Consider the following 12,882-nt stretch of genomic DNA (forward strand, 5'->3'; position numbering starts at 1 on the left):
ATCAGTTATACATTTTTTTTCTGTCTCGGACCATTAGGAAGAGCTACAAACTACCTGTGTTCTATGACTGGGAATAATTTTTTTTTTTGAAACCCAGGAGTTGTTTGATTGTCTGACATCTGTTGATGATGGTTTGTGATACTTTCATGTGTTTATCACAAAATGATGTAAAGACTTAATAGTTCTTTAAGTCGGAGATAAGTGGACATATTTAGTATTTTGCTCCTGTAGGATGAATAAAAGCTGAAATAATACATTTGAAATTTGTAAAATTCAAGTACTTCTGTAACTGAACCCTCAATTTGCCCCTCTTCTGTGGGATGATACATAGCGAGTCAAATGTCAGTCTTAATTGCTAGGTACAACTGTGAGTCCTGTTACTGTAAGATATGATGAGGTACATCAGTGGAACTGAGGGGGTGGGGGGAACCAGATACAGGGACAACATAGGCTTCATTGTTCTTTGTTTCCATGCTCTCCAGGTGACAAGGCTCTGGATGGTTACAGTAAGAAAAAATATGTCTGCAAACTGCTTTTCATCTTTCTCCTGGGGCATGACATTGACTTTGGTCACATGGAAGCTGTAAACCTGCTTAGTTCCAATAGATATACAGAGAAACAAATTGTGAGTAACTCAGTCTTTATAAAAGATAAGCTGTTCTGTCTAATATCTTGCCTCAGCTGTATAGTCTGTAAAGGACTTTGCTTTATTTCCCCGTCCCCCCATCTTAAAGCCTTATTGTAGATCTAACAGGGATTCTGAAATTTAAACACCTTTGTGCAACAAAGAAGCTTGTACTAATCGTAAAAGCTAAAATGTGCAGTCTGCGTAACATTATTAGTCTTGTTATGAAACTGCCTTTGAGTCTTCTGTTAAAAGGCAAGTAACCTTTGAATTTTCAGAACATCTCTCTAAGTCTTCCTAGGTATAGTTGTGTTTGTCAGCTACATGTAACTTACTAGTGTTTGAATAATAAGCCAAATTCTTTATTTGCTCCCATTAATCTAAAATGATCTTTTGTGTATATGCTGAAATAGATTGATGAAACACTTAAAAACTGATAAATGAGGGTAACGCTAAGCTTACTTATTTTTGTTTACTTCACTTAATCTTTCTGGCCTTCGCTCTTCTATCTAAGTATCTGGTTTTCTTCTTATGTTTGGTGTTGGAGGAGAACTGTATGTCTCAAAGAATTACTTGTGGCACTAACAGAAAACATAATTTAAGTCAGCTAAAATCAATTTTCATTTTCCTTTTTCTGAATCACAGGGATATCTCTTCATCTCCGTACTAGTGAATTCTAACAGTGAGCTGATTCGCTTAATAAACAATGCGATCAAGAATGATTTGGCCAGCCGCAACCCCACCTTCATGGGACTTGCTCTGCATTGTATTGCTAATGTGGGTAGCCGGGAGATGGCGGAAGCATTTGCTGGAGAAATTCCAAAAATACTTGTAGCTGGGTAGGTATGACATGCCTCCTTCAAATACAACATCAATAAACCTTTTCATCAACTCGGTTCCATTGCAGCAGCTTTTAATCCATGCTTAGAGCTATACAGCCCTGCGCTTGCAGTACAAATACTGCAGTGACAATTTCCAGTAATTGCGGATACTTTGATATACCTGAGTGTGGACTTGCTTGTATAAGTGTACAAATAGCTTTGTGTTGTGATCAAGTTTTTGTTCTGTATAAATGTGTGGCGGTAAACACCCCTGAAATCATAGAATCATAGAATGGTAAGGGTTAGAAGGGGCCTTAGAGATCATCTGGTTCCAACCCATGCACATGTTTTACTTTACTCATCTCTCCTGATGAAAAGGAGAAAGAAATGGACCTAAATAGATGTTCACATTACTACGCTGGCTCTTACTTAAATAGCCCTGACTTCATAAGGAGTGTGAGAATATTCTGGTGTGTGAGCTTTCTTGCTTCCTCTACTAGCCATGTAAACAGCAATTCCTGTAAATGGCAAATAGTCATTGCCAACTTTCTAATTTTTCCTTTGTGTTGCTAGAAGTCTCTAAACAGACCTGGCAAATGTCTGAAACTGTAATTAAGTAAATCTAAAATGAAACTTGTGGTTTTGGGGCTAATTTATTTTGAAACTTAAAATGTCCAAGCGCAAACAGCACATTTAAACTCTCTTATGGATATAAAAATTTTGGACTATGCATTGATCTTGGTTTATAACAAACTAATGTCTTATATTAAAAAGTAACGTGTTGCGTAAGAACTATATTAATACTCTAAATGTCAAGCACTGGAGCTTGCAAATGTTGAAAGTATGCTTGCTTATGCAACACTGTCTGTCGATTATGTGCGCTGTCTGAGTTGGCGACAAGAGGAAGGATACAATTCCTGATATCTAGCGTGGCAAACCTCTTAAGAAATAATGTCTGAATTCTTGAAAAAGTGTCTCTATAATGCCACACTTGAACACTATTACTATTTTGCAGAGCTGAAATGTAGTATGGGCCAGAAAGAGAAGAATAAGTAGCTAGCACCTGATGCTCAGTATGGGTCTGGTCTGGTGGAGGAAATGGGGGAGAATCTATCCCGTAATTCCACCTTTCTCAGACATGGAATTCCCTGTGTAAGCGTGCAGGTGTAGAGATGGCGCATTCTGGGGCCGTGTCAGGCTTGTTGCTGTCCTGTCCTGCACTGCCCTTGTCAGGTGCTATTCTCCATGTAGTGGAGACAACCCTGTGATGATGAGTCATCGGTTTCAATAAGGTAACCACAAAAACTTCCAAAAATTTCACTTAGGGTCATCAATCCTAGACAGAGAGCACGGCTCCTTCAGTTCAGACTTGTTTCAATTTTGAGCTGTGTTTCTGAGATCACTCTTCAGGGTCTTATTCCTTTGCATTTCTAAGTGTGTATATATATATATATATAATTTGTATATGTGTATGTCATATCTAAGTGACCTGTGCAGAATGAGCAGTCAGTTATATTTGCAGCTTTACTGTAGCTCCCTTGGCTTGGGAGTTGGAGGGAGGGAGTAGATGGCGGGAAGGAATAAGTTGGGTTTTGGTTTTTTTTTTTTAACCACGATACAACATGGAAAATTGGTAGATTCATAACGAATAGGTGGGCTGAACTTATACTGGTGATGTGGAGGCTTCTGAACATTTAACCAAGATTGCACAGCATAAACTGCCTCTTAAAATGTTCAGTGCTAATGCTCTGTATATTTTTTAGCTTTTGTTTGTGCAATATGCAAAATGCTTAATTGACTACTTGGTGAAAGGGAGTTCACTGAACTAGAATAGTAGCATGCTGCTTTTAAAATAGCCCATTTCTGTGCCAGCAGCATGGATGGCAAGGTGAATAGATTTGTGGGTTGCATACTTAGTGGTAGCTAGCTGACTTGCATGCTAGCTGTAGGTACTGAAGGTGTTGAGTAGTCAATATAGGCAGGACCTGTCGAAAGATCCAGCTTTGGTCCTACGCATAATATAATGTGCCTTCACTATTTAACTTGAGTCAGTCTGGAAGAAGTTTGTTCTCATGATGAGATGAGCTTGTGCTCATCTAATGATGAACTTTTAATTCTGATAAAAAGATCTGAAATGTCACTCTAAAGTTGCAAAGAGTCATTAGAGGCCACTAGACATATGTAATGGTTGAGAACTTGATTAGTTAAACTTACTGGACAAAGCTACTGAAGGTGAAGAGTTCTGGAGCAGAGGCTCGCGCCGAGGGACCCTTTCTCCGGTGGCAAAACCGCAGCGGCGAGGCGGCAAAAAGCGCCGAGAGAGAGAGAGGAGACCCCAGGCCCCACCCCCCCCCGAGCGGGAAAGCGGGAGGTGCCAACGAGCGGCAGCTCTGACTCAGCGGGGGCGGAGTCGAGTGTGACAGCGGCCAAACCCCCTCACGGATAAGAGCAGCCCCCAGGGAGCGCGAGCGAACAGAGCCGGCAAACAGAGGCGGCGCAGCAGCCCGGGAGCGGCGCGGCAGTTCGCGCAGGCAGGGCGAGCGGGGAAGGCGACTGGCAGGGTGCAGCCGCCCCTTCTGGCAACTCAAGTAGTGGGCATCGCTCTTCCAGGAGATATTCTAGCCATGGTTACCACCCGTGGTAAAGCTCTTGCTAGAAGGAGTGTGGGGACCCAGACGGAGGCCCCACGCAAGAACGCGCGTGTCCAGGTCTCTGGCTGCAGGGAGTGCCTGAGCCTGGCACTTGTACCGGAGGACAGCAGAGACAACTGCTGTGTTCTGTGCGAGCAGGTGAGTGACCTGCTCAGCCTGGTGGCAGAACTGAAGGAGGAAGTGGAGAGGCTGAGGAGCATCCGGGAGTGTGAGAGGGAGATCGACTGGTGGAGCTGCACCCTGCCCTCCCTGAGGCAGAGGCAGCAGGAGGCGGCTCCACAGAAAGCAGAGAACCCCCTACCCTCTTACCACCGAGCAGAAAGAGGGGACCGAAGAGATGGGGGGGAATGGAAACGGATCCCTGCTCGGGGCGGCAAGCGAATCTCCCCCCAGCCTCCCTCACCGGCCCAGTTGCCCTTAAGCAACAGATATGGGGCTCTGGAATGTGAGGGACCGGCCACAGAGGATGTGGGTGAAGGTGAGGCTCCATCCAGGGGGTTGCCTAGAACGAGTCAGACAGCCCCAAGAATTACGACTGCCTCAACTAAGAAAAAAAGGAGGGTCATTGTCATTGGTGATTCCCTTCTGAGGGGAACAGAGGGCCCGATCTGCCGACCGGACCTATCCCACAGGGAAGTCTGCTGCCTCCCTGGGGCCCGGGTTAGGGATGTTGCGAAGAAACTCCCTGGTCTGGTGCGGCCCTCTGATTACTACCCCCTCTTGGTAATGCAGGTTGGCGGGGATGAGATAGCAGAAAGAAGTCCCAAGGCCATCAAAAGGGACTTCAGGGCACTGGGGCGACTGGTTGAGGGATCAGGGACGCAGGTGGTGTTTTCCTCCATCCCATCAGTGGCAGGGAACAGCACTGAAAGGGGCAGGAAAACTCACCTGGTTAACAGGTGGCTCAGGGACTGGTGCCATCAGTCAAATTTTGGCTTCTTTGATCATGGGGAGGTGTACACAGCACTGGGCCTGCTGGCGACAGGTGGAACTCAGCTATCTCAAAGGGGAAAAAGAATTCTTGGCCACGAGCTGGCGGGGCTCATTGAGAGGGCTTTAAACTAGGTTCGAAGGGGGAAGGGGATATTGCCCAGCTCACTAGGGATGAACCTAGGCTTGGAGTGCCAAGACCAGGGGTGAGATTGACAGCCGAGCTCAAGTGTGTTTACACCAATGCATGTAGCATGGGCAATAAACAGGAGGAGCTGGAAGCCATTATACAGCAGGACGGCTACGACTTGGTCGCCATCACAGAAATGTGGTGGGACAACTCGCATGACTGGCATGCTGTCATAGATGGCTACAGACTCTTTAGGTAAGACAGACCAACAAGGAGAGGTGGGGGAGTTGCTCTATATGTGAGGGAGCAAGTAGAATGCATTGAGCTTGGCCTGGGGGCAAATGAGGAACGAGTTGAAAGCTTGTGGGTTAGAATTAAGGGACAGGCTCATAAGGGTGACATTACGGTGGGTGTATACTACAGGCCACCTGACCAGGAGGAGGAGGTTGATGAGGCCTTCTACAGGCAGCTGCAAGCAGCCTCACAGTCACAGGCCCTGGTTCTCATGGGGGACTTCAACCACCCTGACATCAGCTGGGAAGACCATACAGCTAGGCAGGCGCAGTCCAGGAGGTTCCTACAGAGCATCGACGGTAACTTTCTGATGCAAGTGGTGGAGGAACCAACAAGGAAAGGCGCGCTGCTGGACCTTGTGTTAACAAACAAGGAGGGACTGGTGGAGGATGTGAAGGTCGGAGGTAGACTCGGCTGCAGTGACCATGAAATGGTCGAGTTCAGGATCCTGCGTGGAGGAAGCAGGGCGATAAGCAGGATCAAAACCCTGGACCTCGGGAGGGCTGACTTTGCCCTCTTCAAGGAGCTACTGGGAGGAATCCCGTGGGCCAGGGCTCTCGAAGGCAGGGGGGTCCATGAGTGCTGGTCGCTCTTTAAACAACACTTCTTCCATGCACAGGAGCAATGCATCCCCCTGAGAAAGAAATTTAGCAAAGGAGGCAGGAGACCTGCATGGTTAAACAAGGAGCTTCCAGCAGAGATCAGGCAGAAGAGAAAGGTCCATGGAATGTGGAAAGAGGGGCAGGCCACTTGGGAAGAGTACAGAAACATGGTGAGAGCATGTAGGGATGCGATGAGGAAGGCCAAGGCTCACCTGGAATTGAAGCTGGCAAGGGATGTCAAAAACAACAAGAAGGGCTTCTTCAACTACATCAGCAGCAAAAGGAAGGCTAGGGACAATGTGGGGCTGCTGCTGAATGAGGCAGGTGTCCTGGTGACGGAGGATGCGGAGAAGGCAGAGCTACTGAATGCCTTCTTTGCTTCAGTCTTCAGTGCTAAGACTGGCCCTCAGGAATCCCAGGCCCCGGAGGTAAGAGAAGAAGCCTACAAATAGGACGACTTTCCCTTGGTTAAGGAGGACTGTGTGAGGGATTGTTTAAGTGATCTGAATGTCCACAAATCCATGGGCCCCGATGGAATGCACCCACGAGTGCTGAGGGAGCTGGCGGATGTCATTGCTGAGCCACTCTCCATCTTTGAGAGGTCCTGGAGGACAGGAGAGGTGCCCGAGGACTGGAGAAAGGCCAATGTCACTCCAATCTTCAAAAAGGGCAAGAAGGAGGACCCAGGGAACTGCAGGCCGGTCAGCCTCACCTCCATCCCAGGAAAGGTGATGGAGCAGCTTATCCTGGAGACCATCATCAAGCAAGTGGAAGAAAAGAAGGTTATCAGGAGTAGTCAGCATGGATTCACCAAGGGGAAATCATGCCTGACCAATCTGATAGCTTTCTACAATGACATGACTGGCTGGGTAGATGAAGGGAGAGCCGTGGATGTTGTCTACCTTGACTTCAGCAAGGCTTTCAACACAGTCTCCCATGATATCCTCCTAGGGAAGCTGAGGAAGTGTGGGCTGGATGAGTGGTTGGTGAAGTGGATAGAGAACTGGCTGAATGGCAGAGCTCAGAGGGTTGTCATCAGCGGCGCTGAGTCTAGTTGGAGGCCGGTAACAAGTGGTGTCCCCCAGGGGTCAGTACTGGGCCCAGTCTTGTTTAACTTCTTCATCAATGACCTGGATGAAGAGTTAGAATGTACCCTCAGCAAGTTTGCTGACGACACCAAACTGGGAGGTGTGGTAGATACAGCAGAAGGCTGTGCTGCCATTCAGCGTGACCTGGACAGGCTGGAAAGCTGGGCGGAGAGGAATCTGATGAGGTTCAACAAAGGCAAATGCAGGGTCCTGCACCTGGGGAGGAACAACCTCATGCACCAGTACAGGCTTGGGACGGACCTGCTGGAGAGCAGCTCTGCGGAGAGGGACCTGGGCGTCCTGGTGGACGACAGGTTAACTATGAGCCAGCAGTGTGCCCTGGCTGCCAAGAAAGCCAATGGGATCCTGGGGTGCATCAAGAAGAGTGTGACCAGCAGGACGAGGGAGGTTCTCCTTCCCCTCTCCGCTGCCCTAGTGAGGCCTCATCCAGAGTACTGCGTCCAGTTCAGGGCTCCCCAGTTCAAGAAAGATGAAGAGCTACTGGAGAGAGTCCAGCGGAGGGCTACGAGGATGATGAGGAGACTGGAACATCTCCCCTACGAGGAGAGGTTGAGGGAACTGGGCTTGTTCAGCCTGAAGAAGAGAAGGCTGGGAGGGGACCTAATAAATGCTTATAAATATCTGAAGGGTGGGTGTCAGGAGGATGGGGCCAAGCTCTTTTCAGTGGTGCCCAGCGACAGGACAAGGGGCAATGGGCACAAACTGAGGCACAGGAAGTTCCGTCTGAACACGAGGAAGAACTTCTTCCCTCTGAGGGTGACGGAGCCCTGAACAGGCTGCCCAGAGAGGTTGTGGATTCTCCCTCTCTGGAGATATTCAGGACCCGCCTGGACAAGGTCCTGTGCAGCTTGCTGTAGGTGACCCTGCTTCGGCAGGAGGGTTGGACTAGATGACCCACAGAGGTCCCTTCCAAGCCGTACTATTCTGTGATTCTGTGAACAAATACTGTAACATAAGAAGAATTTCGTGAACTTCTGTTTCAACTTGTGTTGAAAAGATGTTGTGTGGCTAGGGATGCTCAGTCAGTGCAAAGACTAGCATAATGCTGGCCTGCAAGTATTGCTGTGACTTAACCACTGTGTTTTAAATCCGTATTTATGTCTTGCAGAGATACTATGGATAGTGTGAAGCAGAGCGCTGCCTTATGCTTGCTGCGTTTATATAGAACTTCCCCTGACCTTGTCCCCATGGGAGACTGGACATCTAGAGTTGTGCATCTCCTCAATGACCAGCACTTGGTAAATCAGCTTCATTATGCTTCTCGGGCCTACTCTGTATAAAGAATGATGTTACTTCTGCTGTTAAATACATTACTAACTTATTTGTGCTTGAATCTCTCAAGCAAATGGGTTGCTGTTTTCTTCAGGCTTGGGGAAGGAAGTAGGAGTTGACCGTTTTTGGTTGCTGTATACCTTAATTTTTAATAAGGCTTTGTTTACATTATGCTTGGAGATACAAGAATGGTATGCACAATTTCTTCTTTTGCTCTGGCTGTAAATGAATTAATCTTGTGCCTCGTGATCCTAAGTCATACTGCATAGGTGTAATACTAATTTTCTTAGGCCTTTTAAGATTAGATCTGCACTAAAAATGTAAGGCCTGATATGTCAGTGCTGGGACTTGCTAGTAATATGGTGTCCATGTTGTCATTCTTATCTTGCTGGTTCAGAAAAACCTACTGTTCTAGATAATAGAATCTATTTTTCCCCATCTAGTTACTTTATGAAAGTAAAGCTATTAAGGCCTGTGCTTCAGCAGTAATAAGAGTGCTGTAGTCTGCAGTAATATGAAATGGTGGTGTTATACAAAGCCCTCTCTTCATGTTGGGTCATTAGAATTCTTTCCTGGATGATCTACTGCATCCTGTTTCTTCTAGTCATGCTTCTCTTGTGTAATAAGATAGTTTGTATCCAGGCTTTGTTTTAGATGTACTATCCAAACATGATACAAAGCTAATACAAAAATAGCATGAAATGCTGCGCAAGCATGGCAGTCTCATGATGTTGAAAATCTTGTTGAATTTTGAAGATGTGTAATTAGTTTAGCTGCTAACCAGATAAAGGGCTTTTTAATGTGGGGCTTTGTCATGGGGATAAATTTAGTTTTGTTGTATGTTAATAATTACTTGAAGTGAAAGGTGTTAATGGACAGGATCTTCAACTGTTACAAAATTTGATGTATTGCTTTGTTTTATTTTCTAGGGTGTGGTTACTGCAGCTACAAGTCTGATCACCACTCTGGCACAGAAGAACCCAGAAGAGTTTAAAACCTCAGTCTCCTTGGCAGTGTCTAGATTAAGCAGAGTGAGTCAAATGATAACTGTGATAATACTTCACTGTTGCTTAATTTACTCAGCTTTCTAGGTCATGTTAGCTTGCCATTGCCTCTTTATTCAGCTTTCTAGGTCAGATTAGTTTAGTGTACCATTAAAAGTGAAGATAATTCAGTTTCACTTCACATAGCTGGTTCAGCTAATCTGTTTCAACACCTGTTGCGTACCAGGGCAGAAAACTGTTAGCTTGCCCAAACTTTCTTGGTGTAATCCTTTCTGTGCTCCATGTCTATGTAGCAAAATTGTGTCTTTCTCTCAACTACTTGTACTTGAAAGGATCCTTATGATGCATTTAAGTTTTTAATCCTTGTTTTATGTTACTATAACACCAAAGAGTAGTTGGATGAAAGACTGATTCTGCAGACTTCTGCACAGAACCCTCAAAAATACAGCATGTACTTTTAACTTTAGCTAAGCTTCTTAGAAGATGAGTCTTCTTCCTGTTCCCTCTTTTGAGCTGCTGCTAGGCTAATGATGATAAGCATTTGATATTCTGTAAGTGGGTGTAGGGGATTAAGCGGGGGCAGAGGATGCAGGGAGAAGTGGAGAGACATTCTGTAAGTTAGCGTCTTCATGCTGGAAAGCTTCATTACTTTTTTTGTTTGATTTTTGCCTTTTGGAAGGTATGCAAGACATGAAAGGATGTTACCTCACAAATGCGTTTTAGACCCAGATTTATGTGGTGTTATACCCAAAATTGCTTGTAGTTCAGAGAAATTTAATTTCTTTTCAAATACGAAGATTTTGTCTAATACTTAAAAGCAAGGGAGTGCTGAGGGAAGTGCGTAACTGTTCTGTAATGGAGCAGCAAGAATTAAAATTTTTTTGATCACAGCAAGTGCCAAACTCGTGCTTACCCTTGAATCAGAGGGGGACAAGAAATCCATGAAGAGGTGTACTCCTTCTGAAATCTGATCTAATCCTTATCATATTTCACTGTACATATAAACCTCTTCTGTGAAAGCTATCTGTTCTTCGGTCTGGAGTATGAATACTGCTGAAGGCATTAGTTGGTCCTTCTGCCGTAGTTCAGTTTGTCATAGCATCTTTTCCTTGAATTCAAAGTTCACCTATCATCAGTCAACGATAACACTATATTTAGGCTTTCTGTTGGCTGAATCGTTAAACGTTTTGGTGTTACAAGATGGTCATATTCATGCTAAAGAAAAGTGAGTATGCTTTCAGGAAGAGACTTCCTAGACTACTGTATCTGTAAAACTGAATTTGTGTTACTGGGGAACCTCATGGTATACTCATAGTATGACACCTTGCACCTAATTAATGAATTAAACATTGCTAGTGACAATAGTTTTGTAAGCCTGTGACCTGTAGTGTTCTACGGGTGCTTCTCATGATTGTGCATCCCTGAACTTCGGTAGCTGATGTACTGTCTGCTTATTTTACAGATTGTAACTTCTGCGTCAACAGATCTTCAGGACTATACGTACTACTTTGTTCCTGCTCCTTGGTTATCTGTGAAACTTCTGAGGCTGTTACAGTGCTATCCACCTCCAGGTATTGCACAAATCACAACAGTGGTCATCTCTTTTATGCAGTACCCTATCTCCAAAGAGCGACTGTGATGTAGTGTTACCATAACTTGCAGTGTAAGCACATGGTTTAAAGACAAGGATGTTGAAGTCTATACTCCTTGAGTGTTTCAGATTGTTAAAATTAAATGCAACGTAATTCAAAAGGCCACGTAGCTTAGTGCAAAGTGTCAAACCAGTACGCATCCTATAAACCAGTTGCAACTGACATTTTAAACATTCTTTAATACTATCAGCTGTATTAACACCTTGAAGTATATTATAATGTGGATTATGTTTGGCTTTTGTTCTCACCAAAATAGAACAGTGGCATAGAATTCTTTTGCCAACTGTATATTGGAGGAGGGTGAACAGTTTTTAATGTATCAGGATACTTCGGTTTATTCAGATTTAGCACGGTGTAAGGCCTAAGGGATTAGGGTGTTGAGCAAAATGAAGTTGTCCAACGGCTTGTTCTTCTCCAGAAGACCCTGCGGTACGTGGTCGTCTAACAGAATGCCTGGAAACTATTCTTAACAAAGCGCAGGAGCCGCCAAAGTCAAAAAAAGTACAACACTCAAATGCAAAGAATGCTGTGCTGTTTGAGGCAATAAGCTTAATTATACATCATGACAGGTGAGCTGTGAGAACGCTTCTATTATGAGAGGATTTTTTAAGTGACCCTGTGGCTTTGTCGTGAGCGCTAAATGGAATTTTACTGGCTTGGGGGGACAGGGGAGGAGAACAGATATGAAGTTGCTTGCTAGATTGGGACACAACCGTAGCAATGGAATCAAACAGTAGTAATGAACTGTGGTGCTGTCAGCATATTTTTTTATTGCTTTGTTTCTAGCTTCTGCTTTTTTTTTGGTATTTTGTGTTTACCCTACCACTCTAATTCAACAGAGATTATTTGCTCACAGTATCTGAATTCTCATTTCACCAGCGAGGCATTCTAGCAGACAATGAGGCATTTTAAGGAATTTCCACTGTAGAAATAGTATTCTGTATTGGGTGTTCTCAAACCTGTTGCTTTTAACCCTTTCACTTTCTCTTCTGTGCAGTGAGCCAAATCTACTAGTCCGTGCCTGTAACCAGCTAGGTCAATTCTTGCAGCACCGAGAAACTAATTTGCGTTACCTAGCACTGGAAAGCATGTGCACGCTTGCCAGCTCTGAATTCTCACATGAGGCTGTGAAAACACACATAGAAACAGTTATCAATGCATTGAAGGTAAATATTTAAGTGCGCAGTCTGTTTTGAGTGTCGTCTTCTCTCCTGCCTCAATACCCTCTTCCCTTCTCCCCACTGCCCCAAGCCCCCCATCCCGAATTAAGCTAATAATACTTGGGGACCAAGTGAGTTATTCTCAGAAGTCTGCTTTAGGTTTTTTCCTTAAGCCTGCAAAATCTTGCTGTGCTGGCAACGATAGAGGTCAGGTTCAGTTTATTTCTGCAGCTTACTGGTAAATCTGATACTTGTAGCTGTGGTTCCTGTAACACTTGGGTATCTCCTCAAGCTGTAAACTGAAGAACAATAATTTTTTCAAAACGGAGAATGCTGGCAAGACTTTATTTTATTATTGTCTTGCTGGTACAAGACACTATATCTTCACTTAAGTAACTTACGGGGAGCAGTAAGCACATCAGCTTCCACTGCAGAATCAGAAAGTCAAGAAATCAGAAAGTTGCATTCCCAGGTCATGCTTATGTGAAAAGCAGAAGTTAGAAGAGGAAGACTGATTTGCATGTAAATTTACTTGCACACTGGTATTGCGTTCTTTCAAGCTTATGCTGTAGCATAGTGATACATTTGTTTAACTTTAAAGTACATACCTGTTCTAGCTGGGCTTCTGTTGA

General features: G+C 44.8%; 1 protein-coding gene across 4 annotated transcripts in view; it reads left to right on the forward strand.

The window, feature by feature from the left end:
- The window catches only part of AP2A2 (adaptor related protein complex 2 subunit alpha 2), a 54,468-nt gene that overhangs the window by 23,632 nt on the left and 17,954 nt on the right, over positions 1 to 12,882 (forward strand). For 2 of the 4 annotated variants that reach the window (XM_075425185.1, XM_075425187.1), the window contains exons 3-9: positions 483 to 625; positions 1,271 to 1,464; positions 8,271 to 8,400; positions 9,364 to 9,465; positions 10,901 to 11,009; positions 11,509 to 11,659; positions 12,088 to 12,256. In XM_075425185.1, coding sequence (XP_075281300.1) covers positions 483 to 625; positions 1,271 to 1,464; positions 8,271 to 8,400; positions 9,364 to 9,465; positions 10,901 to 11,009; positions 11,509 to 11,659; positions 12,088 to 12,256 — 998 coding nt within the window. The remainder of the gene's footprint in view (positions 1 to 482; positions 626 to 1,270; positions 1,465 to 8,270; positions 8,401 to 9,363; positions 9,466 to 10,900; positions 11,010 to 11,508; positions 11,660 to 12,087; positions 12,257 to 12,882) is intronic. The other 2 variants (XM_075425186.1, XM_075425188.1) reach the window with 1 other exon arrangement.

Source organism: Opisthocomus hoazin, chromosome 7 (genome assembly GCF_030867145.1).
Source record: "Opisthocomus hoazin isolate bOpiHoa1 chromosome 7, bOpiHoa1.hap1, whole genome shotgun sequence".
Classification (NCBI taxonomy): Eukaryota; Metazoa; Chordata; class Aves; order Opisthocomiformes; family Opisthocomidae; genus Opisthocomus; species Opisthocomus hoazin.